Consider the following 18261-nt stretch of genomic DNA (forward strand, 5'->3'; position numbering starts at 1 on the left):
CACAAAGCTCACATCATCTCAAACATGACAATGAGTTCACTGTACTCCAATGGCCTCCACAGTCACCAGATCTCAGTTCAATAGAGCACCTTTGGGATGTGCTGGAACGGGAGATTCTCATCATGGATCAACTGTGTGATGTCATCACGTCAATATGGACCAACATCTCTGAGCAATGTTTCCAGCACCTTGTTGACTGTATGTTCAGTGTGTAGCTGCTTCAAGCTGCTACGTCACCTGAGACAAACACAGTTTATAATCTAACAGCTCTGCAGTGATGTATTTGGCCGGCATGTCTGAAGCCTTCTCCTGCATGTTGCTACCTGATGTTACTGTATTTGGAGATGAATTTAACTTTGTATCACCTTATTGCCCCTCTACAGGAAACATGCCTGGATGTAAATACATCAAATAAAGAATTAAAAAAAAATAGAAGCCATTAAAATAAAACGAAAGTCTAGAGCCTTGAAGTAAAAGACAAGATTACTAATTTGCAAAAATATGTGTTGCCATTTATTTTAGACATTTATTCCTTTTATAATGTTTAATTTATTTATTTAGTTATACATTATAGATATAAAAAATAAATGTATGTATTTTCATAATTATATTTATTTTTTATTTATATTTCGTAGTTTTGGTTTTTTTAAATTTAAGTAACCCAGTGCTGCATAATAAGGATCTAGATCCAGAAATATAAGTGAAAGTCTTTAGCCAAGAAGTAAGAGACAGAATTAACTTTGCAAAATATATGTGTTGCCATTTATTTTAGACCTTTTATTTTTTAATATTTTATGTATTTATTCAGTTATATTATAAAAACATATATATATATATATAATAAGTGTGCACATTTTAATAATTATTTTATTCATATTTTTTATTTGTATTTTGTAGTTTTTTTTTATTTTTATTTTTATTTTAGACCTTTATTTTATTTATTCAGTAGTATTATAACAAGCATGCATGTATGTATAATAAGTGTACATATTTTAATAGTTATATTTATATTTTGTAGTTGTTTTCTTTTTTCTTAATTTTCCCAGTAACGCAGTGCTGCATAATGAGGATTAAATCTATAAATATTACCGCTGCACATTGACACCTGTCGCCCCCTGGCGGCTCATCGTGTCCACACAGTCTGCAGCTGTTCACCAAAGTTGAGTTAAATCACATTAAACTTGTTCTTCAGTGTCTTCAGTAAATTAAATTAATGGAGACATGATGTGACAGTTTGTGGGAGATAAAGCAGAGTGAACACAAACAGGAAACGTGTCTGACGCGTTGGTGAGTTCAGGTTACACACATGTCATCAGTGTGTTTCCCCCTCGGCCTCAACCAAGTTGTTGGTCGCCGGCTGCCATGTGATCCGTCACCCGTCATCTGGAGCCTGCTGCCCGGTCACAGACACCCCCTCCCTCGGTGTCGTCCAGCTGAACCACAACACGTCGACATTGTTCCTCCGCCGGGTCTTCGCTCCTCCGGTCAGACTGAACACACGGACCGTCAACAGGCAGCAACATGCGCTCCTTGGCCGGACTGGCTGCCATCATGGGGGCCGCCACCGTCTACCTCTACCTGCTGTCCTCACACCTTCCCCGGGTACCGACACACGTCCAGCCGGGCTCCGAGGGGGAGGACGAGGCGGTCGGCGACTACAGGTAGGGGCAGTTATTAAACTTTAACATTTAATAATCTTCTTCAGGAGCACAGGTAGGGACAGTTATTAAACTTTAACATTTAATATTCTTATTCAGGAGTACAGGTAGGGACAGTTATTAAACTGTAACATTTAATAATCTTTTTCAGGAGCACAGGAAGGGAGTTATTAAACTTTAACATTTAATAATCTTCAGGAGTACAGGTAGGGACAGTTATTAAACTTTAACATTTAATAATCTTCTTCAGGAGTAGAGGTAGGGGCAGTTACTAAACTTTAACATTTAATATTCTTATTCAGGAGTACATACAGGTAGGGGCAGTTATTAAAATTTGACATTTAATATTCTTATTCAGGAGCACAGGTAGGGACAGTTATTAAACGTTAACATTTAATAATCTTCAGGAGCACAGGTAGGGACAGTTATTAAACTTTAACATTTAATAATCTTCTTCAGGAGTACAGGTAGGAACAGTTATTAAACTGTAACATTTAATAATCTTTTTCAGGAGCACAGGTAGGGAGTTATTAAACTTTAACATTTAATAATATTCAGGAGTACAGGTAGGGACAGTTATTAAACTTTAACATTTAATAATCTTCAGGAGCACAGGTAGGGACAGTTATTAATCTTTAACATTTAATAATCTTCAGGAGTACAGGTAGGGACAGTTATTAAACTTTAACATTTAATAATGTTCTTCAGGAGCACAGGTAGGGACAGTTATTAATCTTTAACATTTAATAATCTTCTTCATGAGTACAGGTAGGGACAGTTATTAATCTTTAACATTTAATAATCTTCTTCAGGAGTACAGGTAGGGACGGTTATTAAACTTTAATATTTAATAATCTTCTTCAGGAGTACAGGTAGGGACGGTTATTAAACTTTAACATTTAATAATCTTCTTCAGGAGCACAGGTAGGGACAGTTATTAAACTTTAACATTTAATATTCTTATTCAATAAAAATAGGCTTTAATGGAATATAAATTCTTACTGTTTCTTTAAAACATGTACTCCCTGTAGATCAACTTCTTTCATTTAATGTTATTTATGCTGAGTCAGCACACGTGTAAGTCCTCATTTGTGTCTTTTGTTTGACGAATAACTCGTTAAATGTGCTCGTGGCACCTGCTCACATCAGTGATACATTCATTTTAATGGACATTAATAGCTGATATTTGTTTCAGCAAAATTTCATGTTCAAAACATATCCCACATATCCATGTTCTCTGAGACGTCGAAAGTAAAGTAATATTTGAGAAAAAGTTGCGATATTAAGAAAAAAACTCACAATTCGATAGGGATAAGGTTGTAATGTGTAAAGAAAAACATCTACCTGCCAATGCTGTGCATGATGTCATCGCAGTAACTCAGTATCTCCTTCAGACCGTCTGACAGACACACAACTTATTTTGCTGTGTTAGTTTTGGCAGCTATTTGAGATTTAGTCTTAGTCTTGAGTCATTTTTATCCTCCAGCTCCACCATCCACGGTCAGACACACACGGCTGATTATTTACTGCTGAATTACAGCTCAGAGCAGAGCAGTGTCAGCCGTTGGTGCGAGTTGTCGAGTTGTTTACTGGAGTTAGCCAGCCTGACGCTCATGCAGCATTTAAAGATTAATGACAAGCACGGCTGTTCTGGGCTTTAAATGTCTGATAGTTCACCACTAACATTTTCATCACATCTCGTTTCATCCACATAAATGAAACATAGATTTTGTTTTAACTTTTATTATCAAGATCTATTTTTAGCTCCTCATCATCTCGCTTTGGTCATGGAAAAAACGTTGACGAAAGATTTTCATCATAGTTTTTGGACTCTCTTTGCAACTGTGACTGCTCTTCATCGGAGGTGGAAAACTAACTGAAAACACCTCTCATCAGGCTTCATGCAGGATCGTCCTGTACTAAGAAATAACATGTACTGTCCCTAAACTGAATCAACATGAGACGGGATTTTTCACAGATTTTCGTGCACAGAACTGTTAGAATGAGGATTATGTAAATAAGTTCGATCAAATATTAGTTGGGACGTTCTGTTCTCAAAACATTCTTAGGGACATGTCCCTACTGTCTTTATGCAAACCTACAGCCTACTGACACTTGGTCAGTGACTTGTGGCATCAGACACAGATAAAAAAAAGCCGTCCCTTCATCGTGTTCATTTTTCCTAAACCCAACCACGTGTGTTTGTTGTTGAAGGTGCTTTTATTTTGAAAGAGACTGTATCAAACTGTACATTTCCTGTGAAAACAGAAGTGTATTTTGAAAACAGACAATGCATGTAACAGGCTGAAGTTGACACGGCGTCCCAGAACGTCAACAACCAACACACCCAGGGTACCTTGGACGTCATATGTGGACGTGGAAAGTCCATGACCAAACGTCGATACATGAGGAGGTCGCAGTGAGAACGTGTTGCCCCGTACATGACCGTAAAGTGAACATCAGCTGTCTCAGAAACTGAATTGCTCACAGCCATGAATGTGAAACTTTTTCCTGGACCCTGTGCACCCCCCCCCCCCCCCCCCCCCCGGGATAGGATCCCTCTTAGTAACGGCACTGAATGAAAGAATTAGTCAGCTGCATGTTTGTCTATTACAGCATATTGTTTATGTTTATTGGAGCACATTAGATCTCTGATGTTAATATCATATGTTTGAATATAAGAGCGGCACTGTGGTGCAGTGGTTAGCACTGTTGCCTCACAGCAAGAGGGCTCCTGGTCCGTAGGTGTGAATGTGAGTGTGAATGGTTGTCTGTCTCTATGTGTCAGCCCTGTGATAGTCTGGTGACCTGTCCAGGTGAACGCTGCCTCTCACCCAGTGTCAGCTGGGATAGGTTTAACGGAATAAGTGGTTACAGAAGAATGAATGAATTAAAGATCCATTTTGTAAGATTTAGTGGCATCTAGTGAAGAGGATTGGAGGATTGCAACCAGCGGAAACTTCTCCTGGTTAGAATTCATTGTTCAGGAGGTTCATACTGCTGTTTTGATCAGCGCATATAATGAGACTTGGGATGTACCCATAGTAAAGCCAGACGCTGGCTGCTTTACGGAGCAGATCCAGCAGTGCCGCCATCAGGAATGGACGTCGCTTCACGTGACGCTTCAGTGGAAAGGACGTCTCATGTCTCTTAAACCGACAATGCTCGCTCATCGCTCCTAGCGCTAGCTCCTTGCATTTTTTCCTAGGTGGGAGGGGCTAAACAGCTAGCAAAGCCGGCTAGGTAAGATAGCTAGCAGTAATTTCAGAGACTTGGGACGGACCCCTGCTGCCTTGGTGCTTCTCAAAGTCAAGGATGCTTCCTTGGTAGGATGAGTCCTTCCAGGTAGGATCCTACAGAGGCTAGGCAAGACTCCTTTGATGAACACACACAGGAACAGGATAACGAGCACCCAAGTGTGCGATATTGAAGAGGCCTCACCTTCAATTATGGCAGAGAATTGTGGGTACTTAATGCCTGCTGAGGATACATGCATGCACCCTTGAAAATTCTCTGAAGGAAGGACTCTTTCCTCAGTAGATCCTTGACATTGGAACAGTCCTTTGGTGGGATTCAATGATGTAGCCTCCTTGAAATTCAGACATGTAAGGACCCGTCCTTGACTTTGAGAACCTGTGGAGATATAAACGTGTCATTCTGAGGTAACAACAACACAATGACTCTTATTCATAGCTGATTACACACTAAAGTAAACAGACTCCATCTTTTCCTCCTCATTGATCATCACATCGTCACAGATAATAATTATAATAATAATGTCAGTGCAGCACATCTCCTCTCCTCCCAGTACATATTGGACTGATCACATTACTCCTCAGAGTGTGTGTGTGTGTGTGTGTGTGTGTGTGTCATAGTGTGTTTTTAACCATAAGTGTGTGTGTGTGAGTGTGAGTGTGTGTAGTTGGTATGTTGCAATGTGCCAGACGGTCAAGTGTGAGGTTGTCTTGGGATGATAGAATAACGCCGACCAAGACACTCTGAAGCCAAGAGCACGACCCGTCTGTGTGTGTGTGTGTGTGTGTGTGTGTGTGTGTGTGTGTGTACGCCCATTAAATTTAACTTACTCATATCATAGTGTTACTTATCAAGTCTCGACATGAGTTCACCAACAAAATGACATTAGCTGGCATCCTGTCTGCCCAGTCATATGTGTGTATTTCTGTCAGTGTGTGTGTGTGTGTGTTTGTGTAGGTATCAGTGTGGCCATTTTTATTTCTTAAAGCAACTACAAAGAGTTTTTAACTGGTTATGAAACAGTCCCAGGTCAGATTCTGATTTACGTCACACAGACAGAAAGAGGCTCCATCTTCCCAGGAAAAGTTTGGCAGTGAACACGTGAGCCAGTCAAAAGGAAGCAGGAGGAGGTTTCTCTTTAGAGAATTCTACTTTTTAAAATAAAATTTTTATTGAATTTACTTTGGTGGCTGAAACGCAGTCATTATGTCACCTCATTTCTGTTCATCCTGCAGACAGCTGTGTTTAAAAAAGAAAAATCAGATTAAAAATAAGTTGCGTCTTTCTTTTACTCGCTCCAAGAATAAATGCACACCAGCCGGATTAACGTCTGGAAACACTACCTCTTTTGTCCACAGGGGCCGCCAAAATCAACACTAAGTGAAAGCTGCTTGTAGTCGCTTTAAACCAGACAGCAAACTGGCTTGATTGCTTTAAAAACATGTGAAGGAGACAGTGAGCAACGCAAGAAGAAATTAGTAGAAAGAGGGCATTAAAACAAGACAATCAGTTTAAAAAAAGAGAGCGAAAGTTAAAAACAAACAAACGAGGAAATGACCTGCAAAGAGTGCTTAAAATGTAGAATAATTCTGTAACATAACTTTAAACTAATATAAAATAAAATAAAATAACAACAATTATAATAAATAAAGTTTTCCCCTAGCTTTTTCCTTAAAAAAACCCCATCCAAATCTTTTTTTTTTTGTGCAATTTGTGGGACATTTCTTGCCAAGTTGCTCATTGTCTTTTTTCCCCGTCTTTGAAATGAATCGCACCAGTTTGTTCAGGGACGGTTCAAAGGTTAAAATACTTGCCAAAGGTGTCTGAAAGCAGCGCACGAAAAGTGATGTTGCTCCAGGTTTCAAAGGGTTAAAGGCCCTGACACACCAAGCTGACGGTCGGCCGTCGACCAAAGTCGGGGCGTCGGTGAGCGTCTGTCGGCCTAGTTTTTGCGGTGTGTCCCGCACTGTCGGCACTTTGGCGGCGGCGGCGGCTATTCAGCCGTTTGAGCATGTTGAATCGGCGGCGGAGCTTGTCGGTGAGATGAGCATGTTGAATCGGCGGCGGAGCTTGTCGGTGAGAGAGATCACTCTGATTGGCTGCTCAGGTTTTATTTCCTTGCCCCTGTAGCTGGGAGCGGCTAGTGGAGCGTTAGCCGCAGCATGACCGGAGGGAAGCACAGCCAGTTAGCCTCCGCTAGTCTCTGAGCAAGCCCCGGCTCTCCGTTTGGATCCAACCGGAGCACCGAGCCCTGGTTTGTTATTCAGGTTAAAGTGGGAAGAAGCAGCGGGTTTATCGGGCAGCTGAGTGAAGTGGAGCCTGCGGAGGAAACACCAGGACCGTCTGGATGTAATACTCCGTGGAGGTGCTGCGGTGCTCGGCTGCACAGATAGGAAACCCCTCGGCTGACAGGATGTACCACTCTCTCACTCCGATCTCTCTCACGCAGGCGCAGAACGTACGTGCCACTTGGCCGTCGGATGTAGTCCGTGTAGTGTGTTCAAATGCAACTGACACAGGGCGACGTGAGGCGACGTGAGGCGACGTAGACGACGCAACAGTTAGCTTTCGTCGCCGCTAGTTCTTTGATGTCAGTTTGGTGTGTCCGCACCTTTAAAGGGTTAAGCAGGTTTGAAAGGTTCCAAACGAACTCGTCAAAATACTTCAACAAAAACAGGAGAAAACTAAAATTACAAATACGTTTAATTAAAGTGATCTGTTTGGTGTGGTGCACTGGGAGCCTCATGGTCAAAATATTATCAGTATCCTTTTCTATAGTGTGACACTCAACATATTTCTTCATGTTTTTAGTAAACTGAGCTGTTTTCTGATTCTCTTTGTGTAAAACGCACCACTACAAAAACATTCCTACAATATTTGATTTTATGTCACTGAATGGACTAATTTATTTTCTTTTAGCTTATTTTGTTTTTTCATGCTACTTTTAAAGCTGAGATGATTCACGAGAGGTAATTTCCAACTGTTTTGGTAATTAACTGATGGTTAAAGTCGTTTACAGTAACAGATATCTGTTGGCTGCAGCTTCTCAGATGTGAGGATTTGCTGTTTGTCTGTTTTATATCTCTGTAATTTAAATGTCTTTATCTTTAAGACTGCTGGGTGGAAGCACCAAGACGTCATCTTGGGCTGTGGGAGATTGTGGTCGACTATTTTTCACTATTTTACAGTTTATTAATGAAGCAAACAGTGACTTAGAGATGAACTGACAGTGAAAACAATCATGAGCTGCAGCCACAGTTGCTTTAAAAACTGTCTCAGCATTAAACCTGACACGATCCAGCGTCAGCATCATCGCACTTCTTCTCTGTGATGAAGACTTGAGAGTTTGAACATGAACACGTGTGTCGGTGCGTGTGCACACTCAGACTGCTTCTCAAATTAAAAGTGCCCACGATGACACATTTCCTTAAACACCGCACACACATTCACTCAGCTCAATGTATCTGAGCGCTGACGCATCATCAGCCTGCGGACCAATGACAGAACAGAATGTTCGCCCACTGACCAGTAGGAGGGAGGAATGCTGAACGTCGGAGCAGGTGGTCGAGGAAGTCTTGAGTTTCAGCTGGGGGATTTTGGTGTGTGTGTGTGTGTGTGAGTGTGTGTGTGTCTTCATACCCTCTGCTCATGTCTGCAGGCAGCGACACTATTTCTGTCTTCAATCAAATGTATCCTGTTACCCTCCTCCTCCTCCTCCTCCTCCTCCTCCTCCTCCTCCTCCTCCTGTGGTCACCAGAAGTAAAAAACTAACATTAGGCTACAAACAAACTACACCATGGCCACATGACTTTAACGTCTCCACCACAGCGAGGCTGCAAAGTCGTGTTCAGTGTGATGATGTTCTGTAGTTTCATTTAGTCTCATTTAGCAACCGACTTTTTAAAGACACATAAAAGCTTCTAAATAAATGAGTGAGGTATTTTCTAACGTATTTTATGTTGTAGGAAAAAACGTGAAAGTCTCTTCAGCTTGTGTTGACCACAGACCTTATGTCAGACATCTCACCACAAACCTATTGACTCTGAGACGAGGGAACAGGATGTGCAAACATGGCGACTCATTTGTGGGTTTTAGGACTCGTTCCTGCAGGTTCTGATCCAGGTAAAGGGGCAGAATCTCAGCCAGGTTCAGATTCAGCTGGCTTGAAAACCAAAGTACAAAGAACATGGCAACTAGGATGAACCTACTCTCAAGTTCAATCTGTGCTGGTGTTTGTAATGAGAGGACCTTTCCCAAACCGCCTCCTGCACCCTCTCCCTATCCACTTCCACTCTGGCTCTGCGTTCACACGGAGGCTCCACCACATTAAGTGCCGTCCCAAACCAACTAGTGAGGAGTGGAAGTGAGTTATAAAACCCTGCAACAGTGAGGCTGCGTCGATGCCGACTCACTGACCGAACTGTGTTTGTCATGGAAGAAGCTCCGTACAAATAAAGTGCTGTGTGACTATCCTGCAGAGTGAACTGTTCCAACTAAGATAGACATTTAATATTGTCATACAGATGTTAACGTCTTAAATGCTACATTGTATTTGGGATCAAACCTACAGCTCTCCAGTCTCTGTGAAACGTTAGTCGTCTTTATTTTGAAGTGTAACAGGAACTGTTGCAAAACTGAGCAGCTCATAAACATCAGACTGAAAAACGAGATGTTTGCAAAAATAAAAGACAAGAAATGTCACCAATGAATTTCAGGGAAAAGTTTTATTCCCTTTTATGTATTTGTTTATTTATTTGTTTCATTTGTTTATGTTAGCGGCAGAGGGATAACATATGCTACCAAAATAGTGGTAACCAGCAGCACAAATCCAATGAAAGTGATATAAAAACATATAAAAACGGAAACGGTCATTTTATTCCATGGTTCCCAAATATAAGGACAACTCCTTTGTCTGCTGCAGAGATCTAAGTGTGTCCCAGAGCTTGCTGCTGTGTTTACAGCCTGCACCCTGATGTAGGGAGCCTCATTTAGCTGTTAAGGTGACTACAAATGGAGTGACACTCCGAGACAGAGTGAGAGTGGGTAGGGTCCGGTTATAGAAAGGCTGGTGGGAACAGGTGAGCAGGGGAATGAGGTAGTCTGGTGACAAAGTGTGAGGGCATCTGGTGGACAGGTTGGGGATGGCAGTTAATGGCTTTAATGGTTTCTGGTTGGAGAGGGGACACAGAGGCAGAATGAGAGAGATGCAAAATACAGTTTGAAGTCTGTTCGTACTCTAAAGACTATTGGCTGATATACTGTTACTCCAAAGTATTTATTTCAGTATAAAAATCAAAAGTCCAGTATTGGTCGGGCTTTAACAGAAGGCTGGGACACTCTGGGAAATGTAGGAAATCAATGACCAAAGGAGAAGCAGGTGAAGCAGGTGAAGCAGGTGAAGCAGGTTGTCTGAAAGACGACAGAACACAAAGTACATTATAACACGAAACAGCAAATGAGCATTAGTCACCACAGACTGAGGTGTGACGGCTTCTGAAGGCAAAAGAATCAGCTGAAAGATCAGAAGCTACCAAGTTTTGTTATGCTGTGTTTTTCCATCCAGGCTGAAGTTCCCGTCGGACCTGGACGAGCTGCGGGACCTCGCAGACACGCTCAGGTTTTATAAAAGAGAACATTACAGCTTCGTCCTGCTGCTGTACTGCAGCGCCTACCTCTACAAACAGTCCTTCGCCATACCTGGCTCCTCCTTCCTGGTGAGACTCACACGATTAAATGATCCTGACAGAACCTGAAGATACTAACGCTGGTTTCACACAAAGAGTTTGACACAAATAACTTTAGTGCGTCCCTTCCTCCCTCCTTCAGAACATGTTAGCTGGTGCGATCTTCGGGCCCTGGGAGGGTCTGCTGTTGGCCTGCATGCTCTCTGCGTTTGGCTCCATGTTCTGCTTCCTGCTCTCCTCGACGTTTGGAAAGCAGCACGTGGTTCAGCTCTTCCCGGAGAAGGTGGCGCTGCTGCAGAGCAAGGTAGGCGTCTCCGCCCACTGAACAACTGAGGCTGCGCTCAGACTGCAGATGTGTTTTTTGAATCAGATCTTTAAGACAGACTGTCCGATCAGATCTGTGTCCAGACATCACCAGCATATCTGCAGTGTTGTCGACGAAGGTGTTGTTGACGCAGGTTTCCAATGTGGAGGCAGGTTCATCTTTTCGCCCTCTAAATAATCACACTGTCAAGTCGCAGTGTAGCCAGGAAGCAGTTTATGTCAGCACCTGTCCTCCGTGTTGATAATAATAACAATAAAAATAATAAAGCATTTTATCTGTAGGCGCCTTTCAGAGCACTGAAGACGCAGTTATAAACAAGCAGTGATGTGTTCACAGATCATACAGTCAGTAATATACAGTAAATTAAATAACTAGAAAAACTACTAATTATAAAACTTGCACAAAGTCATATCAGTGTGCAGCTGAGTGTCCTGGGCTCACCTACCTGAATAATTGATTAAACAATAAACGTGACAGAAGACGGTGTAACAGCTCCAACAACAACAACAACAACAACAACAACAACAACCGTTGCCCATTTATTTTTCTTCACACCAAAACTCTCACACTTGCATGAGCCCCTTAAAACAGGAGAATGTCACCCCAAAGCTTTTTTCTGCCCTAGAGTTCTCAATTTCAACCCGAGGCCGAGCCTGACCCGAATAAGCCCAACGGGTCGGGTCGGTTTGGGCCGACTAATTAAGTTAATTGGGCGGGCTGAGTCGGGCTCGGACAGCGGAGAGAGAGAGAGAGAGAAAGAAAAAAAGTGTGTCTGTCAGAGAAGCGCACTGTGTGAGGGTGTGACAGCAGCACTAACACACAATGCTGCTGTCCATGGTTCTCACTGCTGAGCAGCCTGTGAGGAAGAAAATATGCATGTCTGTTAAGATTATTCCAAATCCATTCATTATTCAATGTTATGTTGTTGATATTTGAAGGTTATAGTTACCGTTTTTAATAAAGTGTTCGAGTTGAAGTTGAAGTATCGTCTGCTGTGTGTGTGTGTGTGTGTGTGTGTGTGTAAGGGGGGTGATAATAGGGTTATAATAATTAAGCAAGAAGAATATGTGAATTATAGGCTAAAAATAAAGAATGCTGAATTCAGTTCTGACGAAAAAAATAATAATATTACAACAAGATATGCTGCTGTGAAGTGTGAGCGAAGTTCAGTCAGTCAGTCAGTCAGTCAGTCAGTCAGTCAGTCAGCGTTCAGGTGCAGGAAAAGTGTTGAGAGAGGCTGCGGCTCATTAAATGCAGCACAATGGTTGCTCTCCCCCAGGCTGACATTGAAGCCTGTCTGTCTGGTAATATTATTTTGGGACATGAATGATTGGTTGACTTTAAGTGATTAAAGATACTGTATTTGAGCCAGGGAAGCCAGACTGCTGAGGCGCACAGGGGGAGCATCGTTTTTCCCCCTTCCATTTAAAAAAAACAACAACTCGGGTTCAGTCGGGCTCGGACCCAGTGATGTATGTGATGATGTCGGGCCGGGCCGGTTTCGGGCTTCAAGTCCCTCGGGTCATTTCGGTTTCGTGTTGAATTTTTGGGCCTGTTGAGAACTCTATTCTGCCCTACGGCAACTCAAGAGGGACATACAATATAGAAGAGTCTGTTACATTAGTATCAGACCTTTAACATCACAGACCAAACAGTCGCATGTCGTCCAACTGTTGTGTCACTTTGTTTAACAGGTCATCATCCTGTGTTTTCCTCCCATACATGTATGTTAAAATATTTAACTCTCTCAGCTGACACATCATGAACTGTCTCGTCGTCCGTCCAAAAAGTCACGGCTCTGTATGTAGATTTCTCCATGTTGTTACCCGCTTCTTCTTCTCTTACACATTTAATGCTATTGGACTTCAGCCCGGGGTGGAGACTGTGGAGCATGCTCAGAGCGCCTCGGCCAGTTTGGGTCTGATTAGGACCATTTCAGTCACACTAACATGTTTACAGGGATTTTAAAGCCCAGTTTTAGTCAGACTGACACAATAAACCAATGTTGTCTGATGTCATGTGAACGTAATGACTGTGGCTGTTTATGCCTTTACTCTTCCTCCCTGCTGCAGATGAGGAGACTTGTGTTATTGAAGAAAAGCCGCTAACAGTCCCGCTAATTCAGCAATAAACACATTTCCTGTAGAGTCTTTACAAGAAAAGTCTCCTGTTCTTTTGTTGTGTCAACGCTTTTATTGTGAAGCAGCAAAATAAAGGAAATGTTGAGTTTTCATCAGCAGGAACTTTACAGACTGCTGTGCGGCTGATAGCGAACATGAAACAGTAAACTGACTCTCCTCCCCTGCAGACAGAGGCGAGGAGAGTCTCGCAACACACACGGCTTGTTTGTGGGGGAGAAGGGAGGTCGTTGGGGGCGGCTGCGATCGGCGAGACGGCCTTGCTACCTGCTCGGAGGCGGTCTAGAGCGCTTTTGGCTCCACTCTATAGGTGGTCCATCTCTGGAGGGGATCAGTGCGTCCTAACTGATAATGGAAAGACTTATTGGCGCAGTGTGGTTTGACTCGCCGCGGGCCAAAAGCGGAAAAAGGTTATTAGTGTAAGTTTGACAGTTGGAGGTGATTTTTGTTTTTGTGTTTTGCAGCACGGACTTATGATAATGAACAATATGTAGTAGAAGGGTTTTTGTTCTACTTGTATGCAGTTTAATCAGTTCCTCTCTCAGGAACGTGGAGACGCTCTGTGACTGCTTTCATCTACTTTTTCTCTCCTCATCTTTGTCCTCTCGTCTCATCTTCCTCCCTCTTCTCGTCTGTCAGGCTGAAGAAAATCGCAGCAGTTTGTTCTTCTTCCTCCTTTTCCTTCGCTTCTTCCCTATGACTCCAAACTGGTTCCTTAACATCACCTGTCCCCTCCTCAACATCCCTTTGCCCATTTTCTTCTTCTCTGTGTTCATAGGTGAGACTGCACACACACACACACACACACACACACACACACACACACACACACACACACACACACACCCAACACAAACAGTGATGACTCAGCTGCTGCTTTCTCCTCCAGGTTTGATCCCCTACAACTTCATCTGCGTCCGTACGGGCTCCATGCTCTCAGAGATCTCCTCCATGGATGATATCTTCTCCTGGGGGACGCTGGCTCAGCTCCTGGCCATCGCTCTCGTGGCTCTGCTCCCCGGAGCGCTGATCAAACACTACAGCAAAACCCACCTCAAGATGAACGGCATGGAAAGTAACGGACCCAGCCAGGCTGACGTCAAGCAGGAACGGAAGAGACGATGATTCTGGGGTAAAAGAGGAATCAACAGGTTTGGGATTCCCAAACACAAACTGAAGAGACCTCTCTGCACGGGGAGGCATGTGACCTTTTGTGCACTTTAGCCTTGTGATTTCTGGAAGGTCACAGCAAAGGCTCGTCATACTTAAAGTATGATCTGCTGTGAAAGTTTGGAAACGTCTTCGGGTCGTGTTACGCCAGGTTTCAGTTTCCCAGAGATCTCTCAGTGCCAACACACACAGAGCCAACGCTTAGGAGATGATTGGACATAATTGACTGAATACAATTCTGCATTTCTTTCTCAGTCCACTGTGACTGCAGTTGTAAATTCGGACCTTCTGTCCAGTGTGTTTCCATTGTGCCACAATATTACTAGAGCCTTAAAAGTAATTTGCTCTGTGCACTAAACACAGTGTAGAGCTGCACAGGAAGCTCCACTGACCCTGCTGTGGACAAATGTGTTCTTAAACCCACTGGATATACTTAGAGCACGGAGATCAGACAACCAGCTACACAATAATGTCTCTTCTCCTCACGTATGTTTACTCACTTTGCTGCTGTTACAGTTCCAGGAATTGCATGGACAAGAAATGTTTTAGCACATTTGGACTTCTAAATGTCTCAAGATTGTCTCCATGTGGTTCAACATGTCTTAATGTAGCTGTCGCTGTATTCACAGATGGTTTTAGAGCTCTGTGCACGCCAGCTGTGATCCTCTCATCATGGCCTCAACACAGTCTCTGAACTCATTCACTTGGATTTTACTGTCGGCCTCTGCAGGTCTGCAAACAGACGAGTCAGTTTATGACCTCACCTCATCACTGAACTCAGTGCAGGTTTTACAGTGTAGATGCTGTTGGATGTTCACATGCATGGTGGTGTGTCATGATACTGGACTGTGATACACAGTAATATCAGCACGTCGTTGGTATCAGCTTTAAAGTGAACTGTCAGAATCAGCCAATGTGCTTTTTCTTATTTTGCACAATGAATGAATATTACATACGTGAAGAGTATTTCATGTGTCCATCTGCTGGTGATGATGAGAGCATGCATGATATGATGTTTTCAAATCAAATCAAACTTTATTTATAGCACCTGTCATACAATCATGAAAAAAAAAATCCCCAACAGAAGAGACTTGATCATCACCAAAAAAGCCAATATATTGATATTGGTTATCGGCCATATACGTTGTTATATGTTGGCATATTGGATATCAGCAAAAACTTTTATCAAAAGACAAATATGACGAGGCTCAGGGTGTCGTGATGAATCAATATGGATGATAGCTGGTTCTTAAAAATGACAACGAGACAAAACTCAAAATAAACAAAGTTCTGTTACTGATAGCATTAATGTGATTATTGTTATTCATTCATTCATTTTCTGTTGCCTCTTATCCTGTTGGGGGTCACGGGGAGGTGGAGCCTATCCCAGCTGACACTGGGTGAGAGGCAGGGTTCACCCTGGACAGGTGATCTGAGCTTTGCTTTTAAAGGCCTGATTATTTCTGATTTCATTTAAACGTGACAGTCAAATCAGTCCGTTCATAGCGTCATCCTGCAAATCAATCAGCTGTTAAACCAACCGAAGCAACTGGATCAAAAAGTGAGTATTAAACCAAAGACAGGGAGCTGATCACATCTCCTGCTATGGCGTCTGTGGGCGGCTCATTCTGAACTAATATAAAAGCCATCACAGTATGTAATATTCATCCATTGTGCAAAACAAGAATTGATTTCAAAGCCAATATCAGCTGATACTGATGACGTGCCGATATTATCGTGCCTCCCTAACTGAGGCTGATCCTTTCACCTCCCAAAGGAAAAATGAAGTTACTCTGTATGAGTGTTACATTTGGAGACTGATGAGACGATCGCTGCTCGTGCTGCTGTGAATTTTGTGGCCTTTAACTGAGCGTGCAGATGCACTTTATATCTGTTTCTGTCAGTGTAACTGATTCACTGTTTCAGTTTGAAATCGTATTATTTATTTTTTTGAATCAGTATTTTGCAGAGACTCTGTAGAGGATAGTCTTAAACTGTAGCTTCTCATCAAAAACATAACAACTTAGTGGTTTGCTCTAAATTCAGGTTCCACTGATGGTCTGAGTCATTCACTGTTTCATTCAGAGGTGTTTCTGATGAACCTGATATGTAGTATTATGGATATCACATCACATATTGTAGCCTGACAGTGGAGTGAAGTCCTGGACTTTTACAGTGGTGTCACATTTTGTTTTTTAATTTTTAGAAACTGTGGCTCTGAGTTTGGTGGTTCCACTGTTGACTTTCATGAACATCACAAACACGCAAAGTGCCAAAAAATAAATAAGTGCAAGAGTTTTTTTGATCATCACAGTCCAGAGGCAGTCTTACCAGAGCAAGTAAAAAAAAAAGATTTTTTTTTTTGTGAAAACGTTGCTTTAAGTTTTAAAGGCCTTGTGTTGATGTCAGGATTTTTGTTCTCCTCTTTGACCAAAAAAGTTTAAGAAAAAAAAATGACTCTGATCTGCTCAGGCGAGACGAGATCTTTAAAAATCTTTTCTTTTCTTTTTTTGTTTAATTTTACCAAACATGTGCACAAAGCGGTTTTTGTTTTTTTTGGGGAGTGTAATTAAATAAAATGTGTAATTTCTGCTGAATGTTGCATCTTTTTAATTTCAGTCGGAAACAAATGCTTGTTTGCGATCATGTGACTATTATGACGTGCAAAATTCAGACAGAGTGCAGGAAGTGATGAATCTGTACACTGCGTGAAATAGACATACAGGAAAGCAGCAACACAACAGAGCTGGATGAAGCTGCAGGCAGCAGGTAACCCATGTTGAATGTGATCCATACGAATTGAACGAAAGTGAGTTTCCCCACAACTTGACTGATTTGCCAGGTGTGGACGCCATCATCATCATGATCATGTGCTGCACCCATCCTACAGTGACTCCTTCCTGGCCACAGGTGAATCAGAGGGCAGTCTTCAGGACACTGTAGAGGAAGAGTTCAGCTTCAGCGTGTCAACACCTTGAGATCTGGATCTTCCACTGCCTCACCTCTGCCCCCTCTGCAGCCACGCCTTACACCCTGAGGGACGGGCCCCAGAGGACCAGGGCCGCCCTTTGCCAAAGGGACGCAGTGAAACTTTCACCCTTCAAACCACGACAAGACACCAGAGTAGCCAGAGCTGCTGTGGTGACCCAGTTTAATTGAACACAGTTTGTACTCTTCACTTCTCAAAGAAAAAAACAAAAACAACAAAATGTATTTGCACTGATTTCTGTAGATCCATTTATCTTCGACTGCGTTTATATTATCCATAGCAAAGTGTTTATTTATTACTCCTGCACTGCTCTGACACTTTAATTAATCACCTTACACTGCAACACCTGCACTGACAGCCACCTAAATCTGCTCTACCATCATATCTACTGTAGTAAAAGCTCTCTGTAGTTGTCCTGGGACGAGGCGATCATTTGACTGCAGTGGGTTTTTATTCTGATTTTTTTTATCCTTAAAACTTAATTAATAGCCCGAGCTATTATTTGCTTAAATTACTAAACTCAACAGGCCTATATTTGGGACAGGCCTTTAATTCCTTTCACACAAAACTGTTGCTCAGCAAAGATCATCGCGCCAGTTAATCTGAATGAATTACAGTCTTCTCTGGTGCTCATGGTTTTAGTAAAATGAACTGAGCTGAACAAAAGTTTGAGTACTTATATTTATGTGTGATCTAAACAGCTAACTAACGTGAACCCAAGCTGGTAGCCAACAAGATGGTCTGCCTGGCAACCAGACCAGGCCTCTAACTGAGACAGGCCTTTCTTTGTCAAAATGTGCAGCCACACTGGGCTAGTAAAAGAGACTGGACGTTTTATTGGGAGTAGGCTTTTAAGTTTTACGGTACATCCTCTATCCATATGTGGATATGTGTTTTTGTATGTGTTGTGTAATAAGATACTGGATGTCTTAATTTCCCTCAGGATTAATAAGGATTAATAAAGTATCCATCCACCCAGCCAGCCAGACAGCGTAGCTGATGGATGGATTGATTGAATAATGCTGTAATTTGGTTGTACCAT

General features: G+C 42.4%; 1 protein-coding gene across 3 annotated transcripts in view; it reads left to right on the forward strand.

Annotated features, from left to right (window-relative positions):
• LOC126406963 (transmembrane protein 41A-B-like) overlaps positions 1–18261 on the forward strand; it is a 21665-nt gene extending 3404 nt beyond the window's left edge. For 2 of the 3 annotated variants that reach the window (XM_050071580.1, XM_050071582.1), the window contains 4 exons: positions 10477–10627; positions 10740–10901; positions 13700–13838; positions 13950–18261. In XM_050071580.1, coding sequence (XP_049927537.1) covers positions 10477–10627; positions 10740–10901; positions 13700–13838; positions 13950–14185 — 688 coding nt within the window. In that variant the 3' untranslated portion in view covers positions 14186–18261. Of the gene's footprint in view, positions 1–6; positions 1662–10476; positions 10628–10739; positions 10902–13699; positions 13839–13949 lie in introns of those variants that run through there. The other variant, XM_050071579.1, reaches the window with a different exon arrangement.

The sequence above is a fragment of the Epinephelus moara genome, chromosome 19 (assembly GCF_006386435.1).
Source record: "Epinephelus moara isolate mb chromosome 19, YSFRI_EMoa_1.0, whole genome shotgun sequence".
NCBI classification, from domain to species: domain Eukaryota; kingdom Metazoa; phylum Chordata; class Actinopteri; order Perciformes; family Serranidae; genus Epinephelus; species Epinephelus moara.